Source organism: Morone saxatilis, unplaced genomic scaffold, assembly GCF_004916995.1.
Source record: "Morone saxatilis isolate NCDOM2014 unplaced genomic scaffold, NCSU_SB_2.0 Contig12, whole genome shotgun sequence".
NCBI classification, from domain to species: domain Eukaryota; kingdom Metazoa; phylum Chordata; class Actinopteri; family Moronidae; genus Morone; species Morone saxatilis.
The window spans coordinates 11,837,981-11,857,903 of record NW_023339674.1 but is presented as its reverse complement, the minus strand read 5'-3'; the positions used below and the strand labels follow the sequence as shown (position 1 = coordinate 11,857,903).

The following is a 19,923-nucleotide window of genomic DNA, read 5'->3' as shown; positions in this document are numbered from 1 at the left end:
AGGCCACTGGTACCCGTGCCACTAACAGCACATCTTCTCTTCTTCTTCTTTTTGATTTTTAAGGGCGGTCGGCAGCCACATAAAGCGCATCTCTGCATGCAACCACAGTCATCGCTGCAGCACCTTAAAAATCATTTCCACATATTAAAAGTAAGTAAGTGTGGATAGCCTAGGCCACAGTATCAGTTTAATTTAAGAGTGTTTGTGGCAGATTAAAACTATATCAATATGTCTATTGGTCCTCATTACCTGTCACATTATTGTAAACTCAAGAGGACTTTTGTCAGGAGCCTGTCAGACTGAGGTTTTATCAATGATCAGATCGGTCAGTGGTTGGACTATTGACATGTTTTGATTTGAAAAACAAAACATGCTCATATACATAATATGAAAACTTCAACCACCAACTTTATTGAATGCTCATCCCTATACACCAGTGCTCCCCCTACACATGTACCAAGCATTGTCCATTGTTAATTACATCATCAGTAAATTCTAAAACTTGGTCTTTTAAATCAGATTTTCCCACATTTTTCCCCTTGTATTGTATAGTTAGTATATTAGTATGTGTTTATTTAATGATTATGTCTGTTAGTCTCTGCAACAGTTTGATGTGCCTGTGGGGTTTCTCATGCTTGGGTGTAAGGTCCCCTCAGTCCCTGTCTGACTCTGCAATGTGTTTATTTTGGTGCTCCTCATTCTCAGTCCATGTCTTTTGTGTTTTGTCTATGTAAATCTTGGATTTCCCTTTTCGTTCAGCATCTGTCTCCAGGTCTGGGAACTTTCCTGCCCACTTCGGTGTCATTGTCATGTTGTCCTGGCAGAATGGGACTGGGAGGACATGAACTGCAGGCCTGATGGTGATAGGGAGACCATGGCAACGGAAAAAGTTCTCTAGATTGTTGATCAACTTGTCTGTGGTAGTTGACTGCAGGATCTCATATTCCTAATATTGGCTGTAATAGTCTATAACTACCAATATTGAATGTCTTAGCCTTGAATTTAAACCAAAGGCGAGTCGTTTCAACCGTAAAGCCAGTCCTACTTGGACATTTGTCAAACACAAGACTACATTCATAAATCCTATAATTAATAGGATGTCTATATTATCCATTAATAATATGTGTATATCCATAATGTCTGTCTATCTCTCTTGCTTCAAGATCTTGCTAAGCACATAAAGGCAGACAGGTTTATTTTCAATGAAGCCTGAGATACACTCCTCAGTTGTCACTTTGAAGGATTCTTCGCTGTCCACCGTGTTTCAGCCAGCCAATGAGAGGTGCAGTCAGACTGATGGGTGACAGATCTGGACTTGTCTGCGGCACCAGGGTCCATGAGTATCAGGCCATCATGTGGACGTGCTTCCTGATCAGGGTCCGTGCTATGCTCAGCTGCTTCAACCAAGGCTTCTCTGTGAAGGTACTGTACAAGAGAAACATGCATTACACACAGTAAACTAAAGATGTCATGTATATCATTTGGTGAACGTCTGTGAGTCCCTATCAATCATTAATTAATTAATTGTGATGTCTATATATTCAGATTTCCCACCAACTCCAATCACGTGGCACAAAGTGTAAAATATATTGCAGAGGTCAGTCTCATTACAGAAGCCCCTACAGCACCTTTAATGTAATTAATAAGTTACTGTACAAGTGCCACTTACACAAAAGTAAATGCAACTACCCTACTTTGCCAAAGCAGTGAATACATCTGTACAAAAACTGAATAAGCAACTAGTAACATACAGCATTACTGAAGAAAAAATGTGTGTGGTATAAATAATTTGACTCTCTTTAACTATCCTTTGCTGTGAATAAGTTGGTATTTATGAGAGCAATCAGGATGTGTTTTTATTGCACATGAACGTATACAGCACAAAGGAGAGACCTGGCTATAGTCATGCAGTATATGGCATTTTCTCTCGGTGTTCGGCCACTGCGGGGAGAGAAGGACTCCAAGGACGCAGTCAGAATATGGGAAGGTTTTGGTGATCCACCAACAAACACCAGCCTCGGAACTCTTTCTCTGTTGGTGATTGGTGGCAGTATAAACTTGCCCTGGCATAAGCTGCGGTCTTCCTTACTGAGTTCATCCAATAGGCCATCGTCATTACTTTGCACATCTTGTTTACGGTTTTTCTGCATTTCTTTAAAGCCACCAGGGTTCACAGACTGCAAGCTGGAGAGTTGTCGTGGTGGGGCCCTTTTGGACGGGATTTGTTGCACTGAAAGTAAGTTGCTGATTGGAGGTAAAGGCTGCAAAGCTTTGGCCTTAATTCCTCCACTTGGTCTGATCACAGCCTTCCTAGATTTGGAAGACATATTTGGTGGGTTGAAGCCATCTACTAGCAACATATCCTCCACCCTGGCTTTGAGGGCTGCATTGGTGTACTGGCATCGATTGGAGGCTGCCCTTTTCTGCCCCAAATGCACCCAGCGTTTAATCTGGAGGTAAACGCGCATGGGCAGGGACACGCTTGGCAGGGAAACTACTGAGCACAGCTTGTTGGCTAAGTAGCGCACACAATCCCTGTGACCACGCTGAATAGCAACTTTCAAAGGGTCACGACCTGCAGGGTCCAGACAAGCCAAGGTCAAAAGGTTCTTGGTGATAAAGAGTTTGAGGATGAGGAGCTGACTGTTCTCTGCAGCTATGTGGATGGGACACTTTCCGGTGTCTCGGTGGGCGGTTTGGTGGCACCACTGGCGGTACGGATGGACTCCCACTGGTTCCTCAGCATGCATACCTCTCTCCAGCAACCAGTCTGCCAGATCCAGGTGGCCTAAAGAGGCAGCAATGTAGAGTGCTACCTGCAGCTGAAACCTGGAAAAGAAGGATGAGAAAGATTTTCTTTTGTAGGTAAGACTGCACTCTGACTCGTTATGGATAAACTGCACATCCATTCTAGTCACACTCTTATTTATGTGGGGAATTTCTGACCTAATTTCTGGCTTATTCTCTGATAGGTGGCTCTGGACTGTCAATCTGTAGCCCAGGAGGCAACCCTGAAGAAACTCCACCCACCCGTCCCACGTGTCCAAACGGAGAGTAGTGCCTTTGTTGAATAAAATACAAATAAAAACAGTATGGATTTCATTAAATATCAAATGTATTCATTTTTTTTTCTATTTTAACTTCTCTACTCGTCTGTGATAATCTCATTCTGAAAGTGAAGCTCTGTCGTCATTCTTAGAAACAGTTGGCATGAAATGTAATCTGTAGGTTGAAACATTTAATTTTGTGTATCATATTGGAACTTCTAGGTTTATATCCTGTCTGCACTGACTGTGCAGCAAGTGAAGTCATGCAACATATGTGACCATGGCGGTAGTTGTTGAATCCTGACAATAAGTCTTTTTATCTTGACAAGATGCTCAAATTTGACCATGTACAACAAAAATGTATTTTACTTTTCCAACCTTTCAAATAGTCTGATTAAAGACACCACCTCTGAGAAAAAACCCATTGAGTTACAGAGGCAAGTGGAATGGAGACAGACTTCAACTCTCTATACCTAATACCTAGTTAATTTCAGATCAGACTGGAGGTTGTGCACATTATAGAATTCAAAGTAATTTAGTCATTTAGAAGCATGAAAAAAACATGATATAACGTGCCACTGAATCAACTATTCTCAAATGTTAAAATAATTAGCTACACAGCCCTCACTATGAAGTTATATACATCAATCACATAGCAGCACAGAGAAAAAGCAGGACATACCCACTTTAATGGCGTAGTCCTCCAGGTGGTTGCAGTCATAGAGTTGTACACCAGTAGGTGTGCTCAGTTTGAAGGTGCTGACAGGGAGGCCACTTTGCATGGACACCACAGTTTTCAATCTAGCGACGGACATATGCGGAAGAGCCTCACTTCCCCTGATTGGTAAGGTTTCTCCTGTCACAGCATTGAACACATACATCACAGGCCTTTGTTTACTCTGAAAAACAATGGTGATGGCACAATGGATTTGCATTTTAATAGGAAATAGGTCATAAAATGTACATTTGTAGTTTTTAGTTCATGTAGTTTTTTGTTTAGTTCATGTTTACTCAAATTGTTGTATATTGGACATAAATCTTTTAGTGTAAAATATAGCAAAAGTAGTACAGAGGAAAACAGCAAAGAGGAGTTTGCTGCCACCATGAGGCCACTTGCTATTACTGGAATGAATGAGATATACACTGAATTATCTAAATAACTATGCTGAGGGAAACCCAGAACCTAGAATGCTTTTTGCTATGTGCATATAGATCTCTCCTCAAAAACTCTGTACATGATTTACTATCTTGCATACAAATGTTTTCGACTGAATATGCTGTAAGTACACATTTTAGAACCAGGGGTGACCTATTAAAGTGGACAAAAATGTGTCCACGTGAAATTAACAAAAGATGTGAAATGTCAAAGCAAAGTGTCTCAGACTAAGACATACAAAAGTCTGGAGAGAGAAATTAGACCAAAGGCCTGTAGAAACTTTTTATGAGGATGTTAAATGATAACAAAAGCTGAAAAGGGACACACACACACATATGCTTACCACTGTCAAGTTTTACACAAGGTTGCCTGGTGATGTGCCTGGAATGTGTCCCAATACAAAAAACTGAGTAATGGGGACAAACTAAAGATCTCAGGCAGCCATAAACTCAATTCCCTCCAAGGTACTGCTCACATGGGAACATCTTGTTTCTTATTAGTGCACTAGTCTGAGGATAAATTCACTCACAGTAAGAAGGATGTCTTTGATGAAAAATAATCCCAAGTAATGAATATGTATGCTGTAAAATACTAATATTAGCAGCCCTGAAGTGAAAACATGAAGTGTTTTTGAAGTGTCATTGACTGTATGTAGTGAATGAGGGGACTGCAATATATAAACCCCACTGAAGTGTTGTTTGAAATTGATGAAAGGAAATAATTTTCTTTTGCATCAGAATCTCACATAAATAAAATTCTTTAACGTTTTGTTTTTGTGCAAATAAAATATATTTTAATGTCAATACTGCTCTGCAATCATCTGTTTATGTTTTTTAAAACAGCTTCTGAAGTGTTTGGCCTAAAGTGATGATGCACTTAACTTCCCTCTCTCAGTGTGCATCATTGTTAGCTCATTGTATTTACTGCAAATCCCAGCACAGCTCTTAATCTCTAAACCCTTGTGATGTTTTAATACCTTTATCAGGCATCGGATGGCACTGCCACTTGTGATGCCCACGTCGCACAGAGCCCAGCTGTCCTGCAGCGCTGCACCGCCGTAGCTCAGCTCCAGGTACTGCTTTTCATTGGTGAGTTGCACAAGAAAGTTATCCTGTAGGAAAGAATGAAAGATTTATGGAGCTGTGATAGAGTTGTGACCAAGTTCTTGTTAAATGACAATAGCATTTGCTTAGTAATAACTGTTATTTTCAGTGCACGCACACAGAAATACATATATAAGATTGCAATACATACATAGTATTTCACCATTTCAAGCAACATGATGCCAAAGATGTGATAAACCCATCAAACAGTCAATATGTCATCCGGAAGATTTTCAAAATGCAGTCAAAACTTAACAGTCCATTAACAGTGACGGCCCTGGATCACTATTCTTATAGCTTTTTATTACCTTCAACATCTGCTTCATGGCCCCCACTGTCTGATCAGGAGGGATGTCAAAAGGCTCACAGGACCCCTCAAAGCATATGAAGACCCTCATTGTCGGGACATCCGTCCTCCGTCAGGTTGGCTCCTCTGTGGCGCTCTGGTTGGACTGGTTGGAGTGTGTGTGTGTGTGGTGTGTTTCTTCAGAAGCAGTCACTGTAGGGAGGGGGCAGGAGTTGAGTATTTGGGAAAGCACACTACTCTTCAAAGTGGGATCTAAACACATGGTTTTAAATCCAAATTATATGTTTGTTGTGTTCAAAACATTATATCTATAAAATGTATAATTTATAAAAAGTTGACTTATATTTTTAGGGTTGGCGATGGAAATCCCAGCTGGGGTTTGAAAGGGTTTATTTAATTGGTGGTAAAATGTTCTCCCCCCACATGCAGCATAAAACCATTCAAATGCTGTTAAATAGGAAAATCTCAAACATAGTAATTCAATAAAAAAATAAAACCACACCTGGGATGGTCCATGGTATAAACCTACATTATAATTATTGTTATTTTTCTCTCCCTGACTTGTAGTTAGGCACATGTTGAAGTTTGTTTCTTTATCACAAGACTCAAATTACTTTATAGAGAGAAAATGGAAACAATCCAAGTACAATATTATACAGCACAGTGTAAACCACAAAGATGAACTCTATCCGCATTTGTAATAAAATGCTGTGTTGCATGTAACAGTTTCCAGTTATTGAGCCACAAAAGTAGAGTTAGATTTAATCACATGACATCTGTACACCTGACCTCTGTTTTTACAATTAGACGACTTCAACACACGTGCCTGGACTCTTAGTAACAGAGTTCAGGTGTAGTTAAAGACATTACACAGCGATACAGTATGATAAGTGTCAACAGTTATATGTGTGACTGTGACTCCAGTTGGAAACATGGTCATACGTCAGCTCTTCGCTCTGCCTTTTGAAACTGAAGGACAACCCACTGGTTTCACACTGTGTTGGAGGAACGTTACAGTGATTGGAAATGTTCTTTGATAGTTTTACAGGGAACTGCTAATTTACATTTGACCTTTTAAAAGTCTGAAGCTGTCCACAATGTTATTGTAGTCAGTCTTGGCTCGGAGTAAACAGCGACTTCGTTTCTCAAGGTTCGAGACCAGAAAGTTGTGATGACTTTTGATTTTAATGCTCAAATCAGAACACAAATAAAATTTAAATACAGAAATGTAGATTCATGTTAGATATTACATTACAAAATTACAAAATACACCCTATTTTACTTTAAAGTGTAGTTTTTAATGCTATTGCTTGAATGGTTCTTGTATCTTTTGTTTATTTAACAGTTTTTATTGAAATGTAGTTGTATATTGTTGATATCTATGGTTTTATTTTATGAATATTGATTTTTATGTTCTGCAACCAGTATAAATAATATTAGCATCCAAAATGTATAAATTCAAATAGAAACTTCTCACTAGGAAGAGTGTTCCCTTTCACAATGTGGCTCGCTGCTTTGTGTGTTCATACTTCTTGATAGGCTACTGTAATCAATGCATCAGATTTGAGCACTTTACTGCATGTTGTATAGTAAACATTAGTATTCTAGTTACTTTCCACCTCTGGCCCTCACCCCACTCTACATAAAAAGGCTTAAACTTGTAGCTTGCAACAGAGGATCCCCCTAAAAAAGAAGATGCACCCCATTTACTATAGATGGTGCTAGAGATTTAAAAGCCTCAACTGTTTCCAATACTTTTTTTGTGAGGGGGAAGGGTGACAGCATTTGTGCTGATGTAAAAGATCACATACTTTTTCCACTTAAAACAAACAGTTTCTTAACAGAAACATCGCATTCTTCTGCCTGCTCATCTCCCAATGCACTGAAGCAGCAGTAACGCAGCTGTAAACACGGGCCAGCTGCTCGGTTCCGGCAGTCCTTGCGACTGTAAAAGGCAGCAAATGGTTGTTGTGTGCCATCACGTGGATGTGTTTACGTCTGGAGTCATTTCCGGCACGAAATGATTGGCAGGCGAATCGACCAACCAGAGGGCGGATGTGGAGCGGCGCATGTGGCGGAAGAAGGAGCCAGCGGAGGGGATTAAAACTGTACCGCTTGTGTTCATGTTCTCGGAGCCGCCGTTCAAACGGGATGAAGTGCATGCAAAATCTCCGCTGTCGTACATGTTCCTTGACAGGACGCGTAGCAAAGGAGGGCGATGTCACCGCCAGCAGCTAAGTTCTCGGACGAGATAAACCTCCGGGCAGACATAAAGGTAAACACCCACTGCGAGCTGCTTAGCTGCCTGCGTTAGCGTCGTGCTAACTCGGGTACAGGACGCTCTGTTTTTGTAGCTTGCTGCACACCTTTTTAGGGTGTCTTATATCTTAACCACACCCTGAAGAAGTGTTAGCTGTCTGTTATTTCTCGACACGAACGCTGCTTGCTTTGTTAGTGAAACGTTATGTCTAGTAGCCTGTGAGGTTTCTAAAGTTTAATGTCATTTGTGTGCTCCGACGCTTCTTGTGAGCAGTGTTGTCATTCTGCTGTTTTATCTCATCAAATCACATCACACTGGTTTGTGAGTTTAGCCATCTCACCATTACTTCATACTGTGTTTTTTTTTCAAAAATAGCATGTGGTTGCTGTCATTTGATGTTTAGTCATCTGTTCACAGTCAATCATGAGTGATGTTGCTTCACTTCCCCTTTGGTTCTGTGACCCTCTGTGTAAAGCCTCCTGCCTCACCTGCCACACAGTTCATGCATATCATGTAACGATCATTATTTTAAGTGTCATAATGCAAAATGCTTTTTAAAGTTTGTAATCCTCTACAAATCTATGACATGTTGTATGATGCTGACTTTTGGTGTAAATTAACAATTTAAGGTCTTGTGATATGATGATGATGTACACTGTAAGACAAAGTAGACATTTGTCAGCTGTTGGAGATTTTGATTTAATGGTTAGGGCTGCACAATGAATCGAAATAGTATCAAAATCACAAGAGCTGTAATGTTTTGCTGAAGGTAAAAAGTGACAAAACAGCATTTTAACGTAGTAACGAAGTACTGTCGTGCTGCAGAGGTGCCCTGGTCTACAAATCGTATTCTCCAGATTTAAGAAAACATGTTCACATCATGATTAAATTTTTCAATAGCAGTAATCTCAATATGATGTTTTTACCATATTGTGCAGCCCTAGTAATGATTCAGTACAACTCTCCATGTAATATTGCAAATCATTGCACAGCACTTATTGCAAGTCACGAGGTTTTTGGACAAATATAATCAAGTGCGTTGATCTGTCAGCTATTTCATTCAGGTATTATGACATTTACCAATATTGCAATAAAAGTAAATATACTCTATTAGAAAATATTATCCATCTCTTCCACACTCAATATAGATTTATTTCTTGTCTCTCTCCCTTGTGTATTTTGTTCCTGTGGTAACGTTTATTGCCCATCTCTAGTTATCATCTTTGCATGAGTGAGTAAATGGAGACTTGTTCAATTTTAACTTAACATATTTTCTCCCACCACCACATCCCTCTAACGGTATGGATGGACGGACGGATGATCTGATTGTTTGATCTCGATTGAGGAAATCAGGCTATGCTCTCACAGCGACATGCTCAACTGGAGGTGCTCTGTTTGAGAGACCTTGTTTTGTGGGACATGGCATAAGCAGCATTAGTAGGACAGTAGAGATGGAAAGTTGCATAACGAAGCCTCACTCCCATTTTACACACGTGATTCGGGCTTAGAATTGAACCTCAGTACTCAGTATAAGTGAATTGTGCACATTGGACAGACAACGCAGGTGTGATTTCACAAGTAGCTCTCAGTTTGCTGAAAGAAAAATCAGTGGGTTTCTCAGCTGAACTTTTTGTGTATCATTACTAGAAAGATATTCACAGAACGTGTTTAGTTTGTGGCAAAATGTTTTGATGAAATGAATCTGACCTCTTTCTACAGTTGAAGTAATTTAGTGGCCGCAGATGGACGCGGTGCAGCGTTAAGTGCTAAATGAGGACAGGTGCTACTGAAGCTGTATTTTGTTTTAGATGTCCTTGTCTGTTCAAAGCATTACTGCTACAGTACAATAGGTAAAGCAATATAAACTAGACGAATTTGGTAAAGACAAGAAAAAGACAGAAATCCAGACCCATTCTCACACCACCATGATGTATCGATTTTATTGTAAAACTCACTTATTATTTTTATAACTAAGACAGTAATCCTCAAAACACGACTTCCCTACTTCCCGACTATGTAGCTTAGTGGTCTTAAGCCTGGCGAGGCCTTTTGGCCTTTTGGCCTTTTGGATTTTGGGTTCTCCTGACCTGATCACATGCTGCCCTCCACATTGTGAGCTTGTACCCCTTGCTGTGAGGCTGGGCCTGAAGTGCACTCCAGCCGTCATGGGGCAACTGGCAGCTAAGAAATGTAACAAAGAACTAGCTCAATGAATGACTACCGTAAAAGACAATTGTTGCCATCTCCTGCTCAGTCCTTTTCTGTGGTCTCCAAAGAGTGTGTAATGCTTGCTGGGTATTTTCTTCAAATGGCAAGATAGGACAGCACTTGTCAAACTGTCTGTAGAACTTCAGATAAGAACAGTGAAAAGGAGGCGTGGGGAGGAGTATCAATGATGCTTCTTGTCTTCAGGCTTCCCCTGACAAACTGTTGATTGTTTGCTGTTGTCTAAAATGTCAGCTCTGCTTTTAATCTGTCGCAGAAGATAGAGTTCAGTGTTTATGATTAGTGTGTTCACCAAATAGATTCTGCAAGCATAAATTCTACCAAATTCCACTTCACATGAACCTTCCAGAGGTCCAACACATGTGGAGTGAGATAATCAAAAGACCAGATGCAGGATGGGAATAGACCGAGGCTTGGAAAGCGCACCGGTGCAGCAATTGGCACGAGTCATACACCTGAAAATAGCACAAAAAGTCCACAGCTGTTTGACAAATTTAATGTAAGGTGCCAAATATGATTTGTTCCTCCTTTTCTTAACACGCCAACAACGACTGACACAGAAGGTTGCTTTTGTTTTAGCTCACCGTGGCCTTGGGCTTCCCTTTGGACAAACGACAATACAATTTTCCTCATAAATATTGCGTCGAAGTCCACCCTGTGCCAGATCACATTACCTGTCTCTGCTTTATGTTTGCTAGTTTGCTCCAAGGACAAGTTTAGTAAACTAGATTCTTGGCATTGCTTAAAACAATGTCATATAGCTTGTGTCAAACTATCTTCCTGGTATCTAATGACGAGTGAGGAGTTGGTGCTTCTGATACAAGCAAGTTAATCTAATTTTATGTGTTTAAATGTAATAAAATTTCAACGTGTTAAGGCTTACACAACACCGATGTCTTTTCTAGGTGTGACGACGACAGGCGGTGTATACGGGTTCCGCTGCAGGCCAGTGTGCATGGTCATTTGTGTGTGTTTTGTTTATGTTTGTGTGTGTTTGAGTGAGTGGCAAAGCAGCGGGGGGTCGTAACGTGATGCCAAGATGCTGCTGTCCTTGGGAATGTTGATGCTGTCTGCCACGCAGATTTACACCATCTTCACCGTTCAGTTCTTCGCCTTCCTCAACCTGCTGCCCGTGGAGGCCGATATCGCCGCTGTGAGTAATTCTTAATACTTGAAGGAAGGTACATAGAAACAGTGTAATGAAGTTTCACTACTACGCAGAAACACGTTGCTTTTTTTTGAGCAGTAGCAACTTGATAGCTATTTCAGGCCTGTGTTCTGTGTAAAAATTAACTTAATTTTTCTATCTTTCAGTACTCATTTGACAACAAAACGGAGAACTTTGATGACCTGCCCGCACGGTTTGGCTATCGGCTACCCAGCGATGGACTGAAGGTGGGTGCAGAAGTGTTTGTGTCTAGACATAAAAACATGTCCCTGCAAATGATTCCAAGGTTTTTATGATCTCTTTGTTTGTGTCCTTTGGTGTGTTTCTACTTTACAGTGCCACTGAATTAAAGTTTAACCATAAAAACATAAAAAAGAAAGATTGCGGGTAAAGAGGAAGAAAATATTCCTGGCTCAATATTATTGTTCATATAAAAGATCATATATTTACTGGGAAAGGAGCAAAGCAACATTAGTTTTTTCTGGTTAGAATTAACAGAAAATTTGGAAAACTTTGCTAAATAAATGGAAAAATGTGTGTGGGATGTTTTTGGGAATGTCATTAGGGGTTTTTACAACTTCAAAGCTACTTGCACAGCCTGTATCCAGATGTGAACAAACGGTTAGCTTCACTATTGAGATTCAAAAGATGGGATTAGAACAACCCAAATTAATGTACAGGTCTTTTAATACATAGACAAACAATGGGAAACAGCTATATTGTTACTAATGTTTACTTTAATAAAGTTTGTGGCCACAGCAAAAAAAAAAATCAGGGACAGCTTTGAAAAACAAGCGTTGTTTTCAAGTCAATATAAATGTCTGTAAATGTGCTTCAGCAGCGAGCTAGACTCCAAAGAGAACACGTTGTATTGCAGAGAGTATTCAAATTACACTGTGGATGGATTTTAACAAAGCTCCATCAAAGTTTAATATGTCATATATATGTATATGTAATGAAAGTGCTCCCAAACATGACTGCACTGTGTTGAGGATTGTAATGTGTGTATGAGGTTTCTGTGTGCCACCCCCCACCCAGCAACCCCGCACTGGTTGATCCACAAAGCTCACAAACAGAAGGGATGATTCATGTCTGCCATCTAAGCTGGTCATTGTGGCGTTTCTCACAGTCAAGAGCCCAGTTGTTGTTGTTGTTGGTGTTACAGAAATGCTTCTGGGGCACAGAAGCAAGCCGATTGGCAAAATACTTTGTGCCTTGTTTTGTGTTTGTGTATTTGTGCAGGTTCAGTACTGTATATTTGGACATAATTATTGCCACTTAACTGACTTTAAGGTTGCTATGTTTAGTATTATTACACCACTGTGGCAGTCCCACGGCATAATTTTGGCATTGTCACATAAATCGTGATCCCCTGCTGTATTTTAGGAATTATGGCTCTGGTTGAGATGATTGTTAACATCGGTCTCACACCATGAAACTCTAAAGGTAAACACACACAGAGTGTTTCTCTCTCATTTTGCCTATTTTCAACAGACAGCAATGGGAATGCCACTCTAATAACAGAAAAAATCTGATTTCAGAGGATAAGCGCACGTTTTAGGTGGCTTAACAGAGAATGAATGAATGAATGAATGAATGAATGAATGAATGAGTTTATTTACTCAAACTCGTTGTAGCGACACATACCTGTTTGTATATGTATGTGAATGAGTGGAAACATGAGTTGCCCGGAATCCTAGTCGTAAAGGCACACTAGTGTATAACTGCAACATCTCCGTTTCAATTTAGGCTTGGGACTTTCACTGTCATTCCATCTCCATATTAATTAGCATGTATTTTGGGTTCCTTTGAATTATTTTTGGGCTTTTATGCCTTTTATTTGAGACAACTGAAGACATACAGGGGGATGACATGTTGTTCCTGACGTATAGCTAAACACTCGTGCCGTACCGGCTTAATCGGCTGGGATCAAACTTGGTCACAGTTGGCTTTGGGTCCAGATAGCCCAAACGTTTGGAAGTTTGGGAGTATTGGTCAACCAATATGGGTTTTTCAATGGCCGATATTCAGATGGTGACTAAGGGAATTTAGGCAAACGAAACAGGATGCATGACTATTATAGTACTGCGCTTGGTCCCCACCTTCCTAAAACTCACAAAGCGAGCGCTAACATGCACTCTTTTAATCTTTTTGGTGTGATGTCACATCCATAGTGTTTAACATGTATGTGGGCCATGCCAAAGGTAGGCTGTTGTGAATGATGCGTCCCTTAAATCCATGCAAATAGCAGGGATTATGGCACACAGTCATTTTGCTGTGTGTGTGTATGTGTGAGCATATTAGTCTTATGTAAGATTCTGTGTTATGAAAGCTGAGAAATGGCTTAGTCTCTCTGTCACCCGCTCTCTGTCTTAAATTCACATTTAATCTCCGCGTCTTCTTTCACCTCTGCCGTCCTGCTGCTGTCTAGCCGGGGCAGAGAGGCTGTGCGCCATGCAGACGTGCCGCCCCAGTCCCAGAGGGCTAAACTCAATCTGTCCCTTTTAAAGTTACCCTCCTCTGCCCTGCCCTATGTCTGCGTCTGTCTGAGTGAACTACTAGAGACAACAGCTGTGATCTGCAGCTGCATTCAGTAAGATTTTAATGTAAGAATACACCCACATTATCACCATTGTCACAGATTAAAGACTTTTAGTCTTCCTTACTGGACCATTTGAAGATTTTCCATGTTCAGTGATAAACTGTGATGATACTTTTTGGTCACTGTGACAAAATTCAACTTCTCACCATGCATACACTGCAGATATTTATAGATATTCACTCTTAGATTTCTATAAAACAATGGTTAATTCCATTTTCTTATCCCCACCACAACTGTATTTTTTTAATGTACCATTTAAACCTGCAGTTTTAGTAAATCCATGGAATACATAATTAACCTCCTTTTAAAGATTAAAAGCATTAAAATGTCTATAAACACTAAACTTATGTTATATATTTTGTTGAATTGTGTACTGACATTATCCCAAATGTGTCCCAAAGGTGTCACATTCCCTTTCAGCGTTTTTATCCAGTTTTAGGCCACATTTTTAAGATACGCTTTTTAGATCTTGGTCGTTAACTATATATTTTAACTGGCTGAAGAATTTTAGTCATCAGACGTCTGGATCAGAGAAACAAGCTCAGCTAACCTTATTTAATTGTGAGATAAACTCTCTTTAAATGTTGTAGCCTTTAAGTGCTGCAGCGGTATAAGTCCTGGAGAAACCTCTGGCATCACAAGGCAGCACAAGCCTGTATGTCTCCGGAGGATTCCCCACAGGGAGCGAGGCTTCAAACAGAGCCTTCCCTGTTTTCCTCTTACACAACTAAAGCTGTTTACAGTTGCCTTGGGGTCTCAACGCAAGGTAACTGCAAACCTGTGCATACCCACAGTATGTAACAGTTTATGTTTAATTTGTGATGTGTACGTGTTAGTAGTTTGATTTTGGAGATCTAAAGTTGAGTTCAAATGTAGCATAACAGACCATTTTGATTGTAGAGCATAAAGGTTCAGTGTTTTGCTGCACCAGTACTATGGTTGTTTTATTACTGTGCACACTTAATTAGAGTAGATACAGTAAATGAAAGTTAAGAAAAAAAGGGTAACAGCAGAGGACCCGGCTACAAACTGTGTAGGTTCAGAATTGTGTTTCTTTTATTCAGATATGATACTGGCAAAGAACCAATACTTATCTAAAATAACTGTTCCCTTTTTTTCACAGCAAATTCTCGACACACCACTTGGCACTTTTAAAACATTTTTGTACCCATTTTCACTTCCACAATTATAGACTGATCTGTAGACATGGTCTGAGAAAAAATGCTCTGGTTTCCTTTGGAAAGTCTTTGTGGTTTGGATGGTTCAGCAACAGTGTAGGAAGCCTGCGTTTGACCAGTGGTAACGTCTCTATAGCACAAAGTTACCCTGTAAAATATGTAAAAATATAGGTTTTCCTTTGTACCGTTAAAGCCTTCTTCTCCAAAAATTACAAAATAGATGGACTTATTTATATTAATATTTCTGGGTAGCTGCTGACTCATTCTGTTTCTTTAGAAGCAGCTCAATGGACTTTCTCCTATCAGGTGCTGAATATCACGTTTTGCACGAACTCCAATCGAGAGACCAAAATGTTTTATGTTATGTTGGTTGGAAAAGAGTTTATAAAGAAGGGGCAGGAAGACTCCTCCCATGTCATATCTTGCCTGGAGTAGTGCACATGAGGAGGCTGCTTACTTTGCTGGTTTCCTCTACTGTTGCATGGGTTTCCCCTGGTTGTGCCAATTTCCTCCCACAATTCAAAGACACGACTCTAAATTGCCCTCAGGTTATGATTGTGAGTGACTGGTTATCTGTCGGTGTTAGCATGTGTGTAACCTACTGTGTTCACTCATTTACAAAGATACAAGGTTATTTAACTGTAATTGTACAATAAAATTCAGGTCGTAGTTTTACATAATGTGTTACTGCTGGCAATGAATTAAGCAGTCTCAGCCCCACTGATATCATTGATGCTGGGTAGTTGGGTACCAATGATCTTCTCAAATTTAAAGTTTGACAAAATAATCTTAAGTCAAAGGTTGTCTTACTGTGTTTTTCAGTTCAGGTGTCATTATGTGACCTTTTTAGTGTGAAAATGAAGAAAACCTTGACAGAAAATGAAAGGTTAAATTTGTAAGTGAAGCTTTTAGAGATTATGTTATCACACATACTTTTCCTGTGGTCAAGAATTTACAAATGTATTGAAATCAATCTTGGAAAGCTTGGAGGGCCTTCAAGGATCTCTAAAGGTTCAAACCAACATTGTATTTTAGCGAATATCCGAACCAGTGTGTCAACATGCAAGAGAGGAAATGTTGACACATCCTAGCTTGAGTCATTTTTTAGTTTCGGGTCTGCTTCTGGTAAACGTATGGCAGTAAACTAATCATAGCTCCACATAGTCATCATTCCTGTCTGTGTCCTGATGACTTATTAGCTTTTACAAGAGTAGATCTAGGCAGATCTTCACTCTCCCCACACACATTTGCTCAGCCAGTCTACAATGTGACCCAGAAACAAACCCTTTTTTTTAATTTTTTTTTTTTTACAATTAGACTGCAGCTAACCCATTTCACTGGCATTCCTATCCAAGAGTGCAGCAATAGGATCCAGTAAGAAGCCTCGGGACCCTGGTATCGATGCAGTAGACATTGACATTATTTGCTGTAAAGGTGGAAACTGCAGAGAGCAATGCTGGGTAAAAGTTGTACGCTCTGTAGCTTCACCTGCTTCCTGTTGTGGTCATGCATATGGTAGGGGGCTTTGAAGTAGTTTATGCAGGTTAATGTGGAGAATCTGAACCTGGTTGAATCTGAGTGTGGAGTCACACAAGCTTTAATCTGCTTACAGGAAGTCCCAGTCAGTCTAGAGCGAGTTATTAATTCCTCTGTTTTTCCTCCATCTGAACCCAGAGCAAATCTGCAAACAAGCACCGATAGTGAGATTTTTAGTGACAGGATTAAGTGTAATCACTGTGCAGTAATTTGGAAAAGTCCACCAGAGAAACCTCCTCTTCCTCCTCCTCCTCCCTCTTGAGTTCTGCATCAACAGAAAATCCCTGTTTGTTGGCTCTCAAGAACTGTAGAATGAGGAAAAAAATAAAGGATACTTGCAGCTAGTTTTTAATCATATTTTACATTGATCATCTGTGTTCACTTCTAGATTTCCAAGAAAAGAACATCCCATTATTTGAAGACAATTAAACACTTGGTTATCCTTTTAAAACGTGCGTCAGGACATTAATATCAACTCAGTTTAGAGTCAGCCTTTTAAGATACACTTTTGAATCCACCATGGGAGCCAAAAGAGGCAGCAAGGGGACATCATATCTTGTTGATTTTTTGATTTCCATGTATTTCCCTCCAATATTAAGCTTTTGACTGCTAATTCGGTCTGCAGTTACACCAGGCCTGTTAGTCTTAATCCCAAGGCAGTTGTGGGCCAAAATGTTTTAGATAAACCTTGATTTTATGCTCAGTGCTTACTATTGGTGCTCCCATTGGAGTAATATTTAGATTTCTTCTGTTATACTACTTGGAAGGGGAGATGGCTGAATATGAGGAAAGACGATCAGGTATTGTAGTGATATGACCAGTCCATATTAAACAGTTTCGTTGTTGTCTTTGTTATATTCAGTTATGTAAGTTTTATGGTATCTAAATTGGTATATGGAGCTTTAAAGTTTGGTCATTGTATGCCTACCTACAATTACTGTCTAAACTCCTTTGGGTTTTCGGTCTGCAGTTTGAGCCAATTTACTGCCCTCACATTGGCAACCTTTCAATGGTTTCAATGATGTCGTTTATACCACAACTTGCTACATGTACTGTATGTATTTTAAGACACTTGTTTCTACGCTCTCACCGTAGTCTGCCTGTCTCTTCTCTCTAACACGTGCAGCTTTTTAATTGTGCAAATGGGTCACGACCAAATGTGTGAGCTAAAACACTTTATATTAACATCACATGCTTAATGAATGATTTGCCCTCAATTGGTGTTTTTTGACACCTTGGCCAAAGACTAATGCAGTAATGGGGTATTTAGTTTGGTATTGTTAGAACACAAACAATCTTGGGGACCTGGTTTTATTTTTCTTTTCTGTTTTTTCACTTACACATAATACAGAGATCACAGAGGAGGAGATGATTATATAATTAATCCTGTTTTAACTTATGTTCATGTCTGTTCTGAACATTGTTATAAAATAGTACTTCTAAATTGGCAATAATAATTATCATGACACATGAGCAGCGCACAAAACAAGTTTACTAGAAATAACAATACAAAGTAAAGAATTAATACAAAGTAAGAATATGGAAAGAAGAAGTGACTTAAGTTGTGGCATTGCTTGTTTTAATGGTGTCAGCTGTTATCTCGCTGTGATTTGTTTTATGAGCGGCTTCAACATGGAAGCTGTTAATGTTGTTGTAATGATAAAAAAAACAAACAGAATTCTCAGTAAAGAAATGAAAACTCTCTCTCTCTCTGTCTTATTATCAGTAGATATACCCGGTATGTAAAGTGTCAAATCTAAAGTAAAGTTAACACCCAAAACCAATCCCAAAAATATGAACAAACCCTCCAACATAGTTCACATATAGTGCTGTATTTTGAAGTGGTAGGTGGAGTATTCAAATATCCAAATTCCCTCCATGCTGGACTGTTTTTGTTTATGTCCTGCTTTATATTTTTCAAAGTACATTGAATGCACAGACATTTGTCCCAGACATTTGTCCTACTGATAATGGTTTTAAATCTCACATGAATTCATCCTGGCACACACAGAAAACAGAACCTCATTCAGCACTACAGCATGATAAAAAAATATATAAATATTGTTGCACAAAAACAGCTCCATGTCACCCAGCTTGGGAGTCTGACAGAACAGTGGAATTATAAAATCAGTTTAAGGTAGTATTTGATATGTTTGCACAGACAGCATCTCCTCTCAGGACTTCCCTCCTCCCCCAGTTATTTCCTGTTTTTCACCGTCCTCCTCTCTCTGCATTCTGCAGTCCTGGCAGGTATTTCTTTTTCTTTTTTTAGATGTTTTTACCACCCAACAGAGGGCGCTCTTGCCACTATTTTCAAAGTCAGGAGGAGGAATGTGAGGCAGTGGCACAGTGATGTCATTTAGCAGCAAGGCAGTGCTGCGCTGGAGGAGGCACCCAGAGGTGACGGGTGGTGAGGGCAGCGGGTGATTCCTCACATCGTTCTCCTCCCCGATGTGAGATTTCACAGATGATCCCCGATGTTCGACCTTTCGGATGTCGAGTCTCCAAGCAGGCAGATGACTTTGCCTCCGCTGCCGTGCAGTGTGGTTCGGTTTTCTGTTAGTAAATGTGATGTGTCACTCTGGTCATCTTCCATATGTGGCTCAGCTGCTGTTTTGCAGTCAGGTCAGCGTGGCAGCCGGCAAGATGCACTCACAGGAAATCACTTTGCTGCTAGCAGACAGCAGCCGTGTGTGTGTGTGTGTGAGAAAAAGTGCTGACTCTCCTCCATATACGGGCTAATTTTTCTTTAAAGCGTTGACTTTAAGAGAGAGGGAGAGAGTCCACAGCAGTACACACTTCCTGTCTACCACCCTGTCTACCACACACACACGCACACAGAGTGGTGTTAGTTACACTTGCATAAGAGCAGCAGAGGTTTAGAAATGTATATTGCATCTCCCGCCTCATCTCTTGTGCATTTTCCTTTGGTTCTTTGCTCCTTCTCTTTTCTCACCATCTGGTCGCCTCTGTTTCTCTTCGCCTTTCTATTTTTGTATTTCTCTTTGTTTTTTTTCCGTTTCCATGTCATCCTTTTTGTCTGAATTTCAGTGGGTCTCTGATTCCGTTCGCCTCCATATTTGTATCTTTTGCTGTTTTTCCACCTTTTGTTCTCCTTCCCTTTATCACTCTGTCAGCCTCTCTGTCTAACCATCTCTCTCTGTCTCGCTCTGTGTTCCCACTATCTCCCTCTCATCAGTCACTTCAAAAGCTGTTGTTAGAAATGAGACTAAGACAGGAAGCAGCTGAGAGAAAGAGAGAAAGATGGGGAATACAGAGTTTTTTTTGAAGGGCAAACTGAGAATCTGACAAACTGAAGCATCCTTGAAAGAAAAAAAAC

General features: G+C 40.0%; 2 protein-coding genes across 2 annotated transcripts in view; one reads left to right on the top strand and one right to left on the bottom strand.

The window, feature by feature from the left end:
* Nucleotides 1-532: 532 nt before the first annotated feature.
* On the bottom strand, nt 533-5,704 carry LOC118322041 (protein ANKUB1-like). Its single transcript, XM_035653621.1, has 6 exons — nt 5,615-5,704; nt 5,180-5,314; nt 3,730-3,946; nt 2,947-3,061; nt 1,894-2,829; nt 533-1,425 (listed from the first exon to the last, which is right to left on the bottom strand). Exons 1-6 carry the CDS (start codon nt 5,702-5,704, stop codon nt 1,344-1,346), a joined length of 1,575 nt encoding a protein of 524 aa, XP_035509514.1. The 3' UTR covers nt 533-1,343.
* Nucleotides 5,705-7,667: 1,963 nt separating this feature from the next.
* rnf13 (ring finger protein 13) overlaps nt 7,668-19,923 on the top strand; it is a 22,521-nt gene continuing 10,265 nt past the window's right edge. The window contains exons 1-3 of the mRNA XM_035653620.1: nt 7,668-7,888; nt 11,005-11,252; nt 11,414-11,561. Coding sequence (XP_035509513.1) covers nt 11,139-11,252; nt 11,414-11,561 — 262 coding nt within the window. The 5' untranslated portion in view covers nt 7,668-7,888; nt 11,005-11,138. The remainder of the gene's footprint in view (nt 7,889-11,004; nt 11,253-11,413; nt 11,562-19,923) is intronic.

Excerpts from the sequence above, each read along its gene's own strand:
- LOC118322041 (XM_035653621.1), bottom strand. The coding sequence starts at position 5,704 with ATGAGGGTCTTCATATGCTTTGAGGGGTCCTGTGAGCCTTTTGACATC. Across the intron at positions 3,947-5,179 it reads CCATCCGATGCCTGATAAAG|AGTAAACAAAGGCCTGTGAT; the intron begins GTATTAAAACAT and ends ATTGTTTTTCAG. Across the intron at positions 3,062-3,729 it reads GGACTACGCCATTAAAGTGG|GCACTACTCTCCGTTTGGAC; the intron begins GTATGTCCTGCT and ends TATTCAACAAAG.